At 42.0% G+C, this 13305-nt stretch overlaps 1 protein-coding gene across 1 annotated transcript in view; it reads left to right on the forward strand.

Annotated features, from left to right (window-relative positions):
* The window catches only part of LOC126456592 (uncharacterized), a 94316-nt gene that overhangs the window by 46181 nt on the left and 34830 nt on the right, over positions 1–13305 (forward strand). Inside the window, exons 4-5 of the mRNA XM_050092340.1 lie at positions 456–584; positions 10242–10325. Of these exons, the coding sequence (XP_049948297.1) occupies positions 456–584; positions 10242–10325 (213 nt within the window). The remainder of the gene's footprint in view (positions 1–455; positions 585–10241; positions 10326–13305) is intronic.

Raw genomic sequence — 13305 nt, forward strand, 5'->3', positions numbered from 1 at the left:
AATAAATAAACATTGCACATAAATAAACATTCTTTGTTTTGTTTGTACCATACTCGTATTTATGGCTTGCTAGTAAATAGTTCGGCACTTAAGTGAAAAAATTAAAAATGCCCTCTTGGTGCAATAAAAAATAACACTTAAGAAGTTAACATTATAGCTGGATAAATTATTAATGAAAACTACAGGTATTATGAGTTCCATCGATATGGCATGCTGTTGGTAGTGTTGTTAACCAGCATTCACATCCATTGTCTTCGGAGTGTCATGGGTTTCATATGAGATAGCATCTTGTATGAACATCAGGGGAGCAAAACCTACTATCTTTGCAAGTCCTGGCATGGGAAGTAATGGGTGCATTGTGCATGTGACGTAACTAATAGTATCTATACAGCTTGTCTTAAAATTCTGATCTATTTGTAGAAATTTTAAAGCTACTTGTTTTAAATTTGATGCAGGTTGGTGACAATACTTCAGCAAAGACTGGAAGCAAAGATACGAATAATGAAACTTCAGAGTCACAATGTCTCAAAATAGTATCTGTTGTATCGCTGACGTCAGAAGCTATGGAGGAAAGTGAAATCCAGGTATGTGAGACTTGTGACCTTCAAATAACGTGTTGAGAGAGAGAGAGAGAGAGAGAGAGAGAGAACGGTTTCACTGTATGTTACAGTTAGTGCTTGCCTGCTAGTAGTTACTTGAAAAAATGTGTGTGTACCATCAGAAAGGATCACACAGGTGAAAGGAAAAAAGGCAGAGGTCATGCAACTTATAGGTTCGCAGACAAAACGTTGGTATCTTAAAGAAATCATTACAAGCATCATTTCTTCTTTTAGTGTTCAACCCTGAGGTTGGTTTGCAGCAGAGCGCCATTCCTCTCTTCTGTCTGCCTTCCTCTTCATTTCCATGTATGTGTTACATCCAGCGTCATTCATGATCTGTTGCACGTGTTGATATCCTTGGTCGCCCCTGCCGATTCCTTCCCTCAATAGCTCCTTCTGCGATTGTTCCAATGGTGGTGTTGTGTCATAGGATGTGCCCTACAAGTTTCTCTCTTCGTGTTTGGATGTGCCTCTACAGAGATCTGGTTTCCTGTACTCTTCTAAGCACCTCTTCATTTGTTACTTTGTTTCTCCAGCTGATCATCATCCTTCTATAGCACCACATGTCCAGGGCACCATTTAATACTGTGTAATTCTGCATCTGGACAAGATAAAATGCCTCGATTCGGCTAGAAAGTGAGGTTAACCGCATGTTGAGGATTTGATCACGGAATTACATCGAATTTAGGATTTTGATATTTATTTGTGTTTCACCTGCTGTTCCAATATGTCTCACAGATTTTCTGTGGGGATTCCAGTCAGGTGATTTTGCAGGCCCTGTGAGATGTAATAGGTTGGTGGAGAAAACCAGTCTCACATTCTTCAGTCCGATGAAGTAGTTACTTTTATGCTTGTGTGAGAAATGGACACTAGTGAGATAATCCCCAACTCCAAATGTCTATTGCATGCAGTTCCTATGACAATGTTCTCTAGCTGAAAGGTTGGAATGGACCTCCATTTGCTGCCACCAGCAATCGTGTCAGGTTTGGAAGCAAATTAGATTTACAAGTTGCCAAAAGCGTCTCTGGTTTCTCTGCTAGGTCTTTTTTTGGCCACAGTTCTGATGTGTTCTGTACCCACATCTGCTACACTACTGCTTTTACATGCATTTAGCAGTGGACTGCAAAACACCAGCTAATACAGCAACTACACAAGCCATTTGGCCAAACACAACTGCCCCTTTTTTTGCCCCTCTACCATGCCCATACATTTACCCATATGAACATACAATGTCCCCTTAAAACAAAAATGTCGTCGTAAGTACTGTCTGCTTCACATCTGCTGTGCAGCAAGGTACGTAAATTTAAGTATTAACTGTGTTTTTCTTCACTTGTCACTTATTTTTACATGTGTTTTTGCTTATAGGAAGCTTTAATTTTAGAGTTCTAGTAATAGTGTTCCATAGATTTTGTGTTTGTTTTGAATACAGTCCACAGACAGTGCTTACTTTCATCGTTTCTAACAAGAAGTGTCTAGTAACCACAATTTAGTCAGCTGTCATTCGTCTTTAGTGAATTAGCAGTCTAGTTAAAAGTTGATTACTTAACACTCTACAGTAAATTGTTGATTTCTTAGGATGGACGGGATGTGTGACTGCTGTGTATGCACGCAGGAGGAGCTGGCCACTGTTTGCGAGCAGCTGAACATGCTGATGGCTGTGGTCAGCCATCTTCAGGCTGCTGCCTTGGAGTCTAGCGGCAGTGGGGAGTCTGGTGTGTCGCATGGTACACCCCAGGTGTTCCATGCTTCACTCACAGTCCCTGCTGTCGAGACATCTTCGTGAGTACCGGGCGTGGTTGGGCCACCCTCTCCCCAAGGGGAGTGGCGGGTTCAACAACAGTGTTCACGCTGCGTGAGGCGGAGGGTCAATGTGTAGGCCGGTCGTGTGGCATCATCCGCTCTGCCTGTGAGTGGACATGTGGCTGCTCCTTCCGCAAGGTCGGAGCAGGCACACAGGGGAGGGGTTTATCAGTGATTGGGAGCAGCAATGTTAGGCGGGTGATGGAGCCCCTTAGGGAAATAGCGAAAGGTCGGGGAAGGAGGTCAGTGTTCACTCTGTCTGCTTGCCGGGGGGTCTCATCCGAGATGTGGAGGAGCCCCTGCCGGCGGCGATAGAGAGCACTGGGTGCACTCGACTGCAAATTGTTGCTCATGTCGGCACCAATGACTCCTGCAGTCTGGGTTCAAAGGTTTTCCTCAGTTCGTGCAGGCGGTTGGCGGAGTTGGTAAAGGAAGAAAGCCTCACTCGCGGGGTGGAATCTGAGCTAACTATTTGTAGTATCGTTCCCAGAACCGATCGCGGTTCTCTGGTTTGGAGCCAAGTGGAAGGCTTAAACCAGAGGCTCAGACGATTCTGCAGAGATCTGGGGGTGCAAATTTCTCAACCTCCGCTATCGGGTGGAGAAATGTAGGGTCCTCTGAATAGGTCAGGTGTGCACTACATGCAGGAAGTGGCTACAAGGGTAGCAGAGTATGTGTGGAGTGCACATGTGGGTTTTTTAGGTTAGAGTATTCCCTCCCTAGGCCCAACAAGGTACCTCCTGAGACGCGACAAGGTAGCAGTAGGCAATACACAATAGGGAATGACATTATTAATGTGGTAGTAAACTGCAGGAGTGTCTATAGAAAGGTACCAGAACTGCTCTCATTAATAAACGGTCACAATGCGCACATAGTACTAGGGACGGAAAGTTGGCTGAAACCAGATGTAAACAATAATGAAATTCTAAACTCATATTGGAATGTATACCCCAGAGACAGGCTGGACAGTGAAGGGGGAGGCGTTTTTATAGCGATAAAAAGTGCAATATTATCGAAGGAAATTGACGGAGATACAAAATGTTAAATAATTTGGGTGAAGGTCACGATTAAAGCAGGTTGAAACATGGTAATTGGATGTGCCTATTGTGGCAGAACACCGGAAGGAAAATTTGGAAAATATTTCGAGTAGATTTCCCAACCATGTTATAGTTCTGGGTCGGGATTTTAAAATACCAGATGTAGACTGGGAGACTTAACGTTTATAACGGATGGCAGGGACAAAGAATCCCATGAAATTTTTTAAAGTGCATTATCTGAAAACTACCTTGAGGAGTTAAACAGAGAACCGACTTGAGGCGATAACATATTAGACCTTCTGGTGACAAACAGACCTGAACTATTTGAAACAGTTAACACAGAACAGGGAATCAGCGACCATAAAGCAGTTACAGCATCGATGATTTCAGCCGTAAATAGAAATATTTAGAAAGGTAGGAAGATTTTTCTGTTTAGCAAAAGTGACAAAAAATAGATTTCAGAGTACTTGACGGCTCAACACAAAAGGTTTATCTCAAGTACAGATAGTGTTGAGGATCAGTGGGCAAAGTTCAAAACCATCGTACAGTATGCATTAGATGAGTATGTGCCAACCAAGATCGTAAGAGGTGGAAAAGAGCCACCGTGGTACAACAACCAAGTTAGAAAACTGCTACGGAAGCAAAGGGAACTTCACAGCAAACATAAACATAGCCAAAGCCTTGCAGACAAACAAAAATTACGCGAAGCGAAATGTAGTGTGAGGAGGACTATGCGAGAGACGTTCAATGAATTCGAAAGTAAAGTTCTATGTACTGACTTGACAGAAAATCCTAAGAAATTTTGGTCTTGTGTCAAAGCAGTAGGTGGATAAAAACAAAATGTCCAGACACTCTATGACCAAAATGGTACTGAAACAGAGGATGACAGACTAAAAGACGAAATACTAAATGTCTTTTTCCAAAGCTGTTTCACAGAGGAAGACTGCACTGCAGTTCCTTCTCTTGATTGTTGGATAGATGACAAAATAGTAAATATCGAAATAGATGACAGAGGGATAGAGAAACAATCAAAATCGCTCAAACGAGGAAAGGCCGCTGGACCTGATGGGATACCAGTTAGATTTTACACAGAGTACGCGAAGGAACTTGCCCCCTTTCTTGCAGCAATGTACCGTAGGTCTCTAGAAGAGCGTACTGTTCCAAAAGATCAGAAAAGGGCGCAGGTCACCCCTGTTTTCAAGAAGGGACGTCGAACAGATGTACAGAACTATAGACCTATATCTCTAACGATCAGTTGTAGAATTTTGGAACACATATTATGTTTGAGTATAATGACTCTTCTGGAGACTAGAAATCTACTCTGTAGGAATCAGCATGAGTTTCGAAAAAGACGGTCGTGTGAAACCCAGCTTGCGCTATTCATCCACGAGACTCAGAGGGCCATAGACATGGGTTGCCAAGTAGATGCCGTGTTTCTTGACTTCCGCAAGGCGTTTGATACAGCTCCCCACAGTCGTTTACTGAACAAAGTAAGAGCATATGGACTATCAGACCTATTGTGCGATTGGATTGAGTTCCTATATAACAGAATGCAACATGTCATTCTCAATGGAGAGAAGTCTTCCGAAGTAAGAGTGATTTCACGTGTGCTGCAGGGGAGCGTCATAGAACCGCTGCTATTCACAATATATATAAATGACCTTGCGGAGAATATCGGAAGTTCACTGAGGCTTTTTGCGGATGATGCTGTAGTATATCAAGAGGTTGTTAACAGTGGATAATTGTACTTAAATGCAGGAGGATCTGCAACAAATTGACGCATGGTGCAGGGAATGGCAATTGAATCTCAATGTAGACAAGTGTAATGTGCTGCGAATACATAGAAAGAAAGAAATATCGTTATCATTTAGCTACAACATAGCAGGTCAGGAACTGGAAGCAGTTAATTCCGTAAATTATCTGGGAGTGGGCATTAGGAGTGATCTAAAATGGAATGACCATATAAAATTGTCGGTAAAGCAGATGCCAGACTGAGATTCATTGGAGGATCCTAAGGAAATGCAGTCTGAAAACAAAGGAAGTAGGTTACAGTACACTTGTTCACCCACTGCTTGAATGCTGCTCACCAGTGTGGGATCTGTACCAGATAGGGTTTATAGAAGAGATAGAGAAGATCCAACGGAGAGCAGCGCGCTTCATTACAGGATCATTTAGTAATTGTGAAAGCGTTACGGAGATGTTAGATAGACTCCAGTGGAAGACTTTGCAAGAGAAACACTCAGTAACTCGGTATGGGCCTTTGTTGAAGTTTCGAGAACATACCTTCACCGAGGAGTCAAGCAGTATATTGCTCCCTTCTACGTATATCTCGTGAAGAGACCATGAGGATAAAATCAGAGAGATTAGAGCCCACACTGAGGCATACGGACAATCTTCCTTTCCACGAACAATCCGAGACTGGAATACAAGGGAGAACCAATAGACGTACTCAAGGTACCCTCTGCCACACGCCGTCAGGTGGCTTACGGAGTACTGGTATGGATGTAGATGTAGAAATGTCTGTGTTCCATAAAATTTTGGGCATGTGGCCACATAAATTTCACTTCTTCTTCTAATATTTTTGCTTTATACCATCCAGCCACCTTCAGAGTAAGCCAAGGTGATTGACGCTGCAGCACTTGCTCCATCCTTTCAAACCCATGGACCGCACCAGTGTGCATGTGGCCAAACATACACAAGGCACAACAGATGTTGATAGGTGTCAAAGAGGTATAACGTATGCATGGAATTAGATCTGTGGCTACGCGGTCAATTCACACTGTTATGTAGATGTATCACTGCGAACTGCACCATCCTATGTTTTTGTGAGTTTATTACAGAAGTGCTGGATTCCATGATTTGTCCAAGCTTAAGCCACTATCTCTATTAATTAAATTCATTGCCAACTGAATTTCAATTGCTTATTTCAGTGCTGAGTCCCAGAAAGATGAATTTGAAGCAAAAATTTCGATGTTGTCGTACACTGTATGGTGCCCAGTATCAATACAGTACTCTGCCACTGCAGATTTATTTGCTTGTAATAACTGAGTGTACCTGTGGTGCTGTGTGCACCTCCCATAGACTGTATGTGTCATCTGTCTGATGTAAGAATGGTCACACTCACAGGGGATCTTGTAAAACTCAGGCTTCCAAAGCACTAAATCATCTTTAATGGAACCCAGGAACACTGCTGTCTATGGTGGAGGGCAAACAATCACGTTCAATTTATGTTTACTCATGATCTGTTGTATTTTTGACAATATGCTTCCTATTTGTTGCAGAAAAGCCATGGATTTAAAACGTTCTGTTTTTTCTTCCACATTCCCTATACCCACTGTTAGTTTCATTTGTAGTGCCTTATGCGTCTGGAGAGTACCTGTTGGCTTCAAAGACTCTTCTCAAATGTTGAAGCTCATCCTCCAGAGTGCTCTTGTCAGCAGTGACCTGTGCTCTGTGTAACAGAGTTATAAGTACATTCACCATCTGCAAAGGATGGTGGCAGCTATTTGTACATAAATGTAAATCCGTATGGTTCAGTTTTCGATATACTGCGTGTCCCAAAGTGCCATCTTTGTGTCATACCAAAACATTCAAAAATGGAAGGCACCCATCATTTTTTATTTCCACTGTGAACTGAATTTGTCTGTGGATGGAAGTCAGATGTTTTAAAAATTCTTTTAATTTGTCTTCACTAGGGGGCCACACTATAAATGTGCTAACAACATACATCCAAAACACTGTGGGCTTCAATTTAGAAGATTCCAGCGCCTTATCCAGAAAGTCCTCCATAAAAACGTTGGCCCTCAAGGGCGACAAAGGACTAACCATGGCGACACCTTCAGTCTGTTAGAAAATTTGTTATTGAAAAATAAAAATACGTTGAGATCAAAACATGTTCAAGCAATGCTGAAATCCCTTTGTCGTTGTGAACAACGACACTACTGGGAAGCTGACCAACATATCAAAATTGTTCAGTTTGAGTGATTTTACTTTGCCAATGAAGTCCCCAGAGTTACTTATGTGATGAATGCCATTTCCCACCAGAGGCCTAAATGACGACACTAAGTGTTCGGCACAATCATAGGTTGGAGAGCCAATGTACTCACTATTGGACGCAGATGGATCTCTGGAAGCCTTGGAGGAACTACACCACTTGATTTCAATCTTCGCACAGGTTCTGGTGGAAAGGGGGAGGCATTCAGATGCGAAGCACTCTTCCTTACCTTCTGGTTGGTGGGGTCTTTACTGATCTTCCGGTATGTGCTGTCACTCTGTAAACTGTTCATTTTGTCATGATAGTCATCACGAGACATTAAAACAGTGGCGTTACCTTTATCAGCTGGAAGAACCATCATCTCAGTATCCTGGTGAGGCTTACATAGTGCAGCCCTCTCTGCCACAGATATGTTACTCCTTTGTGGACGAGTCTTCATAACTGCTAGAGAAGTTTTGTGTCCTATTTCTTCTGCTGATTCCGTAGAAAGAGGACGAACAGCTTCTTCAGTATCACTGATGAATGCTGGTATCAGAAAAACCTTTGGCGTGGGAGCAAAGTTCAGTCCTCTACTTAAAGCCATCATTGTAGCATCTTCCAGATGTATATCTGTCACATTAATGATGGAGCATTGAATAACAGTTTATCGCTGCGAAGTAGTCTCAAGCCAGCAAAACTTTGCCGTCTGTCTTGATGTGACTACCTAACGAACCAAGTCTGACTTGGCTCTGGTTTCACCATCAATCCAGTTCCATGAATTGTAGGGTAATTCCGCAGATGTCTTCAGATGCAGGTGATAAAGTTGTTCAGAAACCAGGTCCAATTTTCGACAGGTAAAACGGAACGCCTCCTGAATAATAGCAACGCCAGCTTTTCTTAAAATGTAGTATATCAAAAACTGACCCATACGGATTTATATTTACATGCAAATAGCTGCCACCATCCTTTGCAGACAGTGAGTGTACCCAGAACTCTGGTACACAGAGCATACATCATTGCTGACGAGAGCTGTCTGGAGGACAAGCTTTAAGGCACTACGGATGAAACGAACAGTAGATATAAAGAATGCAGAAAAGACACGAAATGTTTTAAATCCATGGCTTTTCTGCCTCGTGGGGAGCCTTCCGCACTCCACCAAAGACAGCAGCATTCCTAGGTTCCGTTAAAGATTATTGAGTACTTCAGAAGCCTGGAGTTCTCTAGATCCCCTGTGATTGTGTCCATTCGTACATCAGATGGATGACATGTACAGTCCGCGAGAGATGCGCAGAGCGCCACAGGTACAACCGGCTATTACAACCCAATAAATCTGCAGTGGCAGAGTACTGTATTGATACTGGGCACTCTACGGCGTACGATAACGTCAAAATTTTAGCCTCAACTTCATCTTTCTGGGACTCAGTAGTGAAAGAAGCAATTTAAATTCAGTAGACGATGAATTTAATTAATAGAGATAGAGGCTTCAGCTTGGACAAATCATGGAATACGGCACTTTCCGTAATAAACCACAAAGACGTTGTGATGTGTAACTCGTAGTGATACATCGATACCACTGTGTGGATTGACTGTGCAGCCATAAATCTAATTCCATGCATATGTTACACCTCTTTGCCACGGACCAACGCCTCTGGTGCCTTGTGTATCTATGGCTGCATGCGCAGTGATGCGGCCCTCGGGTGTAAAAGGATGAAGCAAGTGCTGCAGTGTCAGTCGCCTCAGCTCACTCTGAAGATGGCTTCATGGTATACAGCTGAAATTTTAGAAGTAGTGAAATTTATGTGGCTACATGCTTGAAATTTTATGGAACAATCATTGCCCTGTGAAAATATGAATATGCACAAAAATGTCAGTGTCAGTCCTACTACCTTACACTCAAGTAGAAGCAGTGAATGTGTGGTTGAGCATGTGAGTTGTTTCCTGCAGCACATGTAAAGGCTTAATGAATCATCTGTGTGAGTGCACTACACTGACAACTTTTTGACCGGTAAACTTATTGAAGGTGAAGATAGTGTAACTTAAACTATGTGTGTGGATCTAGCTAGTACATACTCGGAAGGCATATAAACTGTAGCTGTTAATGAATCAACCCTGACAATCTATTCTCACACATAACTAATAAAATCAGAAAGTGGTTGCTAGCAGTGTCTTCCTCACAGTTCGTGAAGTATTCACGGACTGCCTCAAACCATTCGCTTTCAAAATTCAGTTATCATGTGGTTCTCCCCATGCCCGCACTCCTCCCTCCCCTCTGGGCTCTGCCTTCTCCCCTCCCCTCTGGGACCCCTTCTCTTATTCCTCTGCTCCACACTCACAACTCCTGCCCCTGCCCCTCCCCCTCCCCCTCCTCTCTGCTCCTGCTGCCCGCCCTAACCCCCATCCACCTCTGCACCCTTCTCCCCACCCTCCACCCCACACCCATCCCACTCTGCTTCGCATCTGTGCCCTCTTCCGTCACAGCCCTCACTGGCCCACTGCTCCCATTTCTGTCTCCCATCCTATTTCGTGCTCCCATTGGTTTGCCCTTGGCCCTTTTTTCCATTCTCCCTCATTCACTTCCTTCCTAGTCTCCCTTGTCTTTTTGCTAGTTTCGAACATGCTGCTTACTTGAGTTTTTTATTGTGTGTACTTAACTACACCCTCAGTTCATTGTGTCAGACGTTGAAATATGTAACTGTGTACTTACACTATCCTGTTGTTATTTTCTATATTTTTTGCCTGAGTTATCCTGATACTTGCTTTACTAATAACAAGACTAATAAGTATTCAAGAATTTTTCAGTTTGTTTTCTATTTATGTTCATCTGTATTGCAGTGGCCATCATCCCCAGAGCCAAGAACAGTCTCTAGAGACAGTGGATATACGACACCATCAGAAGGGGCAGTTCATGATGCTCAGGTTAGACTTCAAAATAGTATTTTTATAGTTGATTAATGCTCTTTTCAAGGCTGTTATGTTTGATTAACCAATCAAAATTCCTAGTTTGTTTCATTGGTATCCTAGTACAAATTTCCATTTTTAAAAAATAACTGACCATCCGCATCCTGACTCTGAATGCAATATTGAGCTGCACTAATGAAGTAATCTAAAACACACCACTTGACAGTATGAAATTTCCTAGATATATCATGGTTTGAACATTTTCAACAGTGATTAGCTGTGGGTCTTTATGTGGACAATGTTATAAAGCTATAAGAATGAAAATTCGTGGCTAGAATAATATGTACACACAAGTAAAGGCAACCACTCAACTGATATATGGCACATAGAAACACCTAGGAAAAAACTGTATTTAGACTAGAGTTTGGTTTCTTGCTTTCCCTCCAGTAAAAGTACACACATTCTTCCACCCAGACACACACCTGCAGCGATAGCTCCTAGTGATCATTAATAGCAGTTACCTGGGCATGTAGAGGCAGGAAGGGAGTGGGAAAGTTTGTATAAGGCAAGGAGGGGGTAGAAGGTTAGTGTCAGGTCTCTTGAGAGATGACTTTCTGGCTACACAACAAGACAAGAAGAGTTAAGAGTGTAGAGCATATAAGAGGAAGAGGGGGGTGACTTTGAGGGGAAGAGAGGAGAGGACAGGAAGATGGTGGTAAGGAGGGAGACCAGCAGGGAAGACAGAAAGGTAGAGTGCATCTGCATTGATACATGTCTTAATGACAGTAAGGCACTTGTAGAAACAATGATTACCAAAGTGCAGGTGGCCACTAATCCAAGTAGAAAGAGTTCTGTGTTCAGTAAATTAGATAGAGAAGCAGTAATGTCAGCTCTCAATGAAGAGCCTGAAACATTTATCTCAGGACAGGATGTTGGTTAAAGTTGGAAACAATAGCTGATCAAGGACTTTATAGATATGTACCTAGTAGAACAGCTCATTAAAGGAAGGGACTCTCCATGGTATAGTGTCGTTGTAAACAAACTTCTAAAGGATCAGCGACTGCAAATAACAAAAAAACATAGGGCTACAGATTTAGAGATGCTGAATGAAACACAATTGGCTGTGAAGAATGTTCATGATGCCTCTGTTGACTAATGTAGCGGAATATTAGCGAAAGGTCTTTCACAAAATGTAAAGAAATTCTGGTTGTGTGTGTCTAAAAGCTGGTACCTGCTTTGAAGCCATCATAAAACTACCTTACAAATCAGTACTGAAATGTCATGTACCAGTTGTTGAACGTGTCATATATTTACAATAAAACAAGAAATATCCACAGAAAAACATTCATGCTGTATTGTGAAATCACAACAGAGTGGTTGAAATTGAATTCAGGATGGATGACAAACTGTAGAAGAAGCTGGAAGCATAAAATTAGCTGAGGTGAGAAGTGGTGAGGAAAGTGGGAATGTATGAAGTAAAGTGTCTGGATTGTGAAATGAAGTGTACAGCGCAAATCGGAAGAAATATCAAAATAAGGTTTAAAGACCACAATAATAGTGTGTGTCTCATCGGCAGTGGCTAAGCAGCTCAGGAATGAAAAGTACCATGAATATAATAAGATTTCAAGAAAAAGGGTTGTTGCTGTCAAACTGAGACAAAGTATAGATTTTTTGCACATACAGAGAGGAATGCATCTGCTTGTAAAAAGAGAAGACAGAAATGTATGAGGGGGCATTTCTGGACCCGATGCCCACTTTTGGAAGCAGCCACCAACTTATTTTACTTAACAGCGTTAAGTTCTGTGTTCCCTGTTGGTCATTCTATATGAATGCATGCATTGCATGTTTGTTTTCTGTAGATTCATCTTGATAAATATTCGCGAAGCAATGATTAACATGATCAGTGCTGTGGCCTTATTTACTTTTTTATTTATTTATTTCCCAACAGTTTCTGTGGTGTACTCCACTGCCATCTGGCACCAAGATGCAGCAAATATAACATTAGCGTCAGCTGTCCCAAAATACATCATCGTAATGTCAATAATAACTATTGTACATTGTATTATGTTTCCTAATATTATAGTGAACTACACATTACATGTGTCGTGTTACCAGCAAAATTGTAAAACCATGATGGAAACATAATTGCAAATACCATTATATAGTAGATTTTAGATTTACTGTTGAAAATCAAAATGGCTAAAGCAATAGGTGTATTGTTCAGTAAGAGAGCCAATAATGTGTATCGAGTAAGGTGCAAATGTGTAATAAAACACGTACAATTTGTTAATAAAATTGAAATGTGTACTAGAAAAATCCAGTTAGAGTATGAGTAATATGTTAACATAATGTTACATCTGAATGATGATCTGCCCACTTTGTCCAGTGCAAAACTGTGACCCACCCGCTAAAAAAAAAAAAGGGGGGGGTAACAGGGTCCCATAAAATAACTTAAACCACTGCCCATGGCTCCCGACGACAATATAAGTAATTTCAGTGTGTACTGTGGTCATGCATAAGGCAAAATAATACGAATAAATAAGGTACCGTATGAGGTGGTGAATAAGATACGACAAAGGAACATGCACTCAACATAAAATAGCCACACGTGGTGCAAAACACCTAACCATATAAGATGTGCCTTTTGTCACAAGTGACCAACGCAAGCCCCATGTTACGTCTAGCTGAGAAGAAAATTGCACTCAGAACCAGACCTGAATCAGTATGTTGCCATGCAAAAGTAGGACACAACTAGCACTCAGGCAACATGCAGCTGTCTATATGTGTGTCTATGGCCATCCATGTAACATGCAGTACATTTAGTATAGTAATATACCACATACAATAGCTTCCAACTTCGTTGGAAGAGGGGTACATACTGAAAACAGTGTAGGTAGCCAAGCACACATTCATGAGCAGATCAGTCTAACAATACTGGGCACCATAGCGTGACAGTGACCTCAGTTTGTGGCAGAAACGAAACGCTCCCATAGCATAC

The sequence above is a fragment of the Schistocerca serialis genome, chromosome 1 (assembly GCF_023864345.2).
Source record: "Schistocerca serialis cubense isolate TAMUIC-IGC-003099 chromosome 1, iqSchSeri2.2, whole genome shotgun sequence".
Classification (NCBI taxonomy): domain Eukaryota; kingdom Metazoa; phylum Arthropoda; class Insecta; order Orthoptera; family Acrididae; genus Schistocerca; species Schistocerca serialis.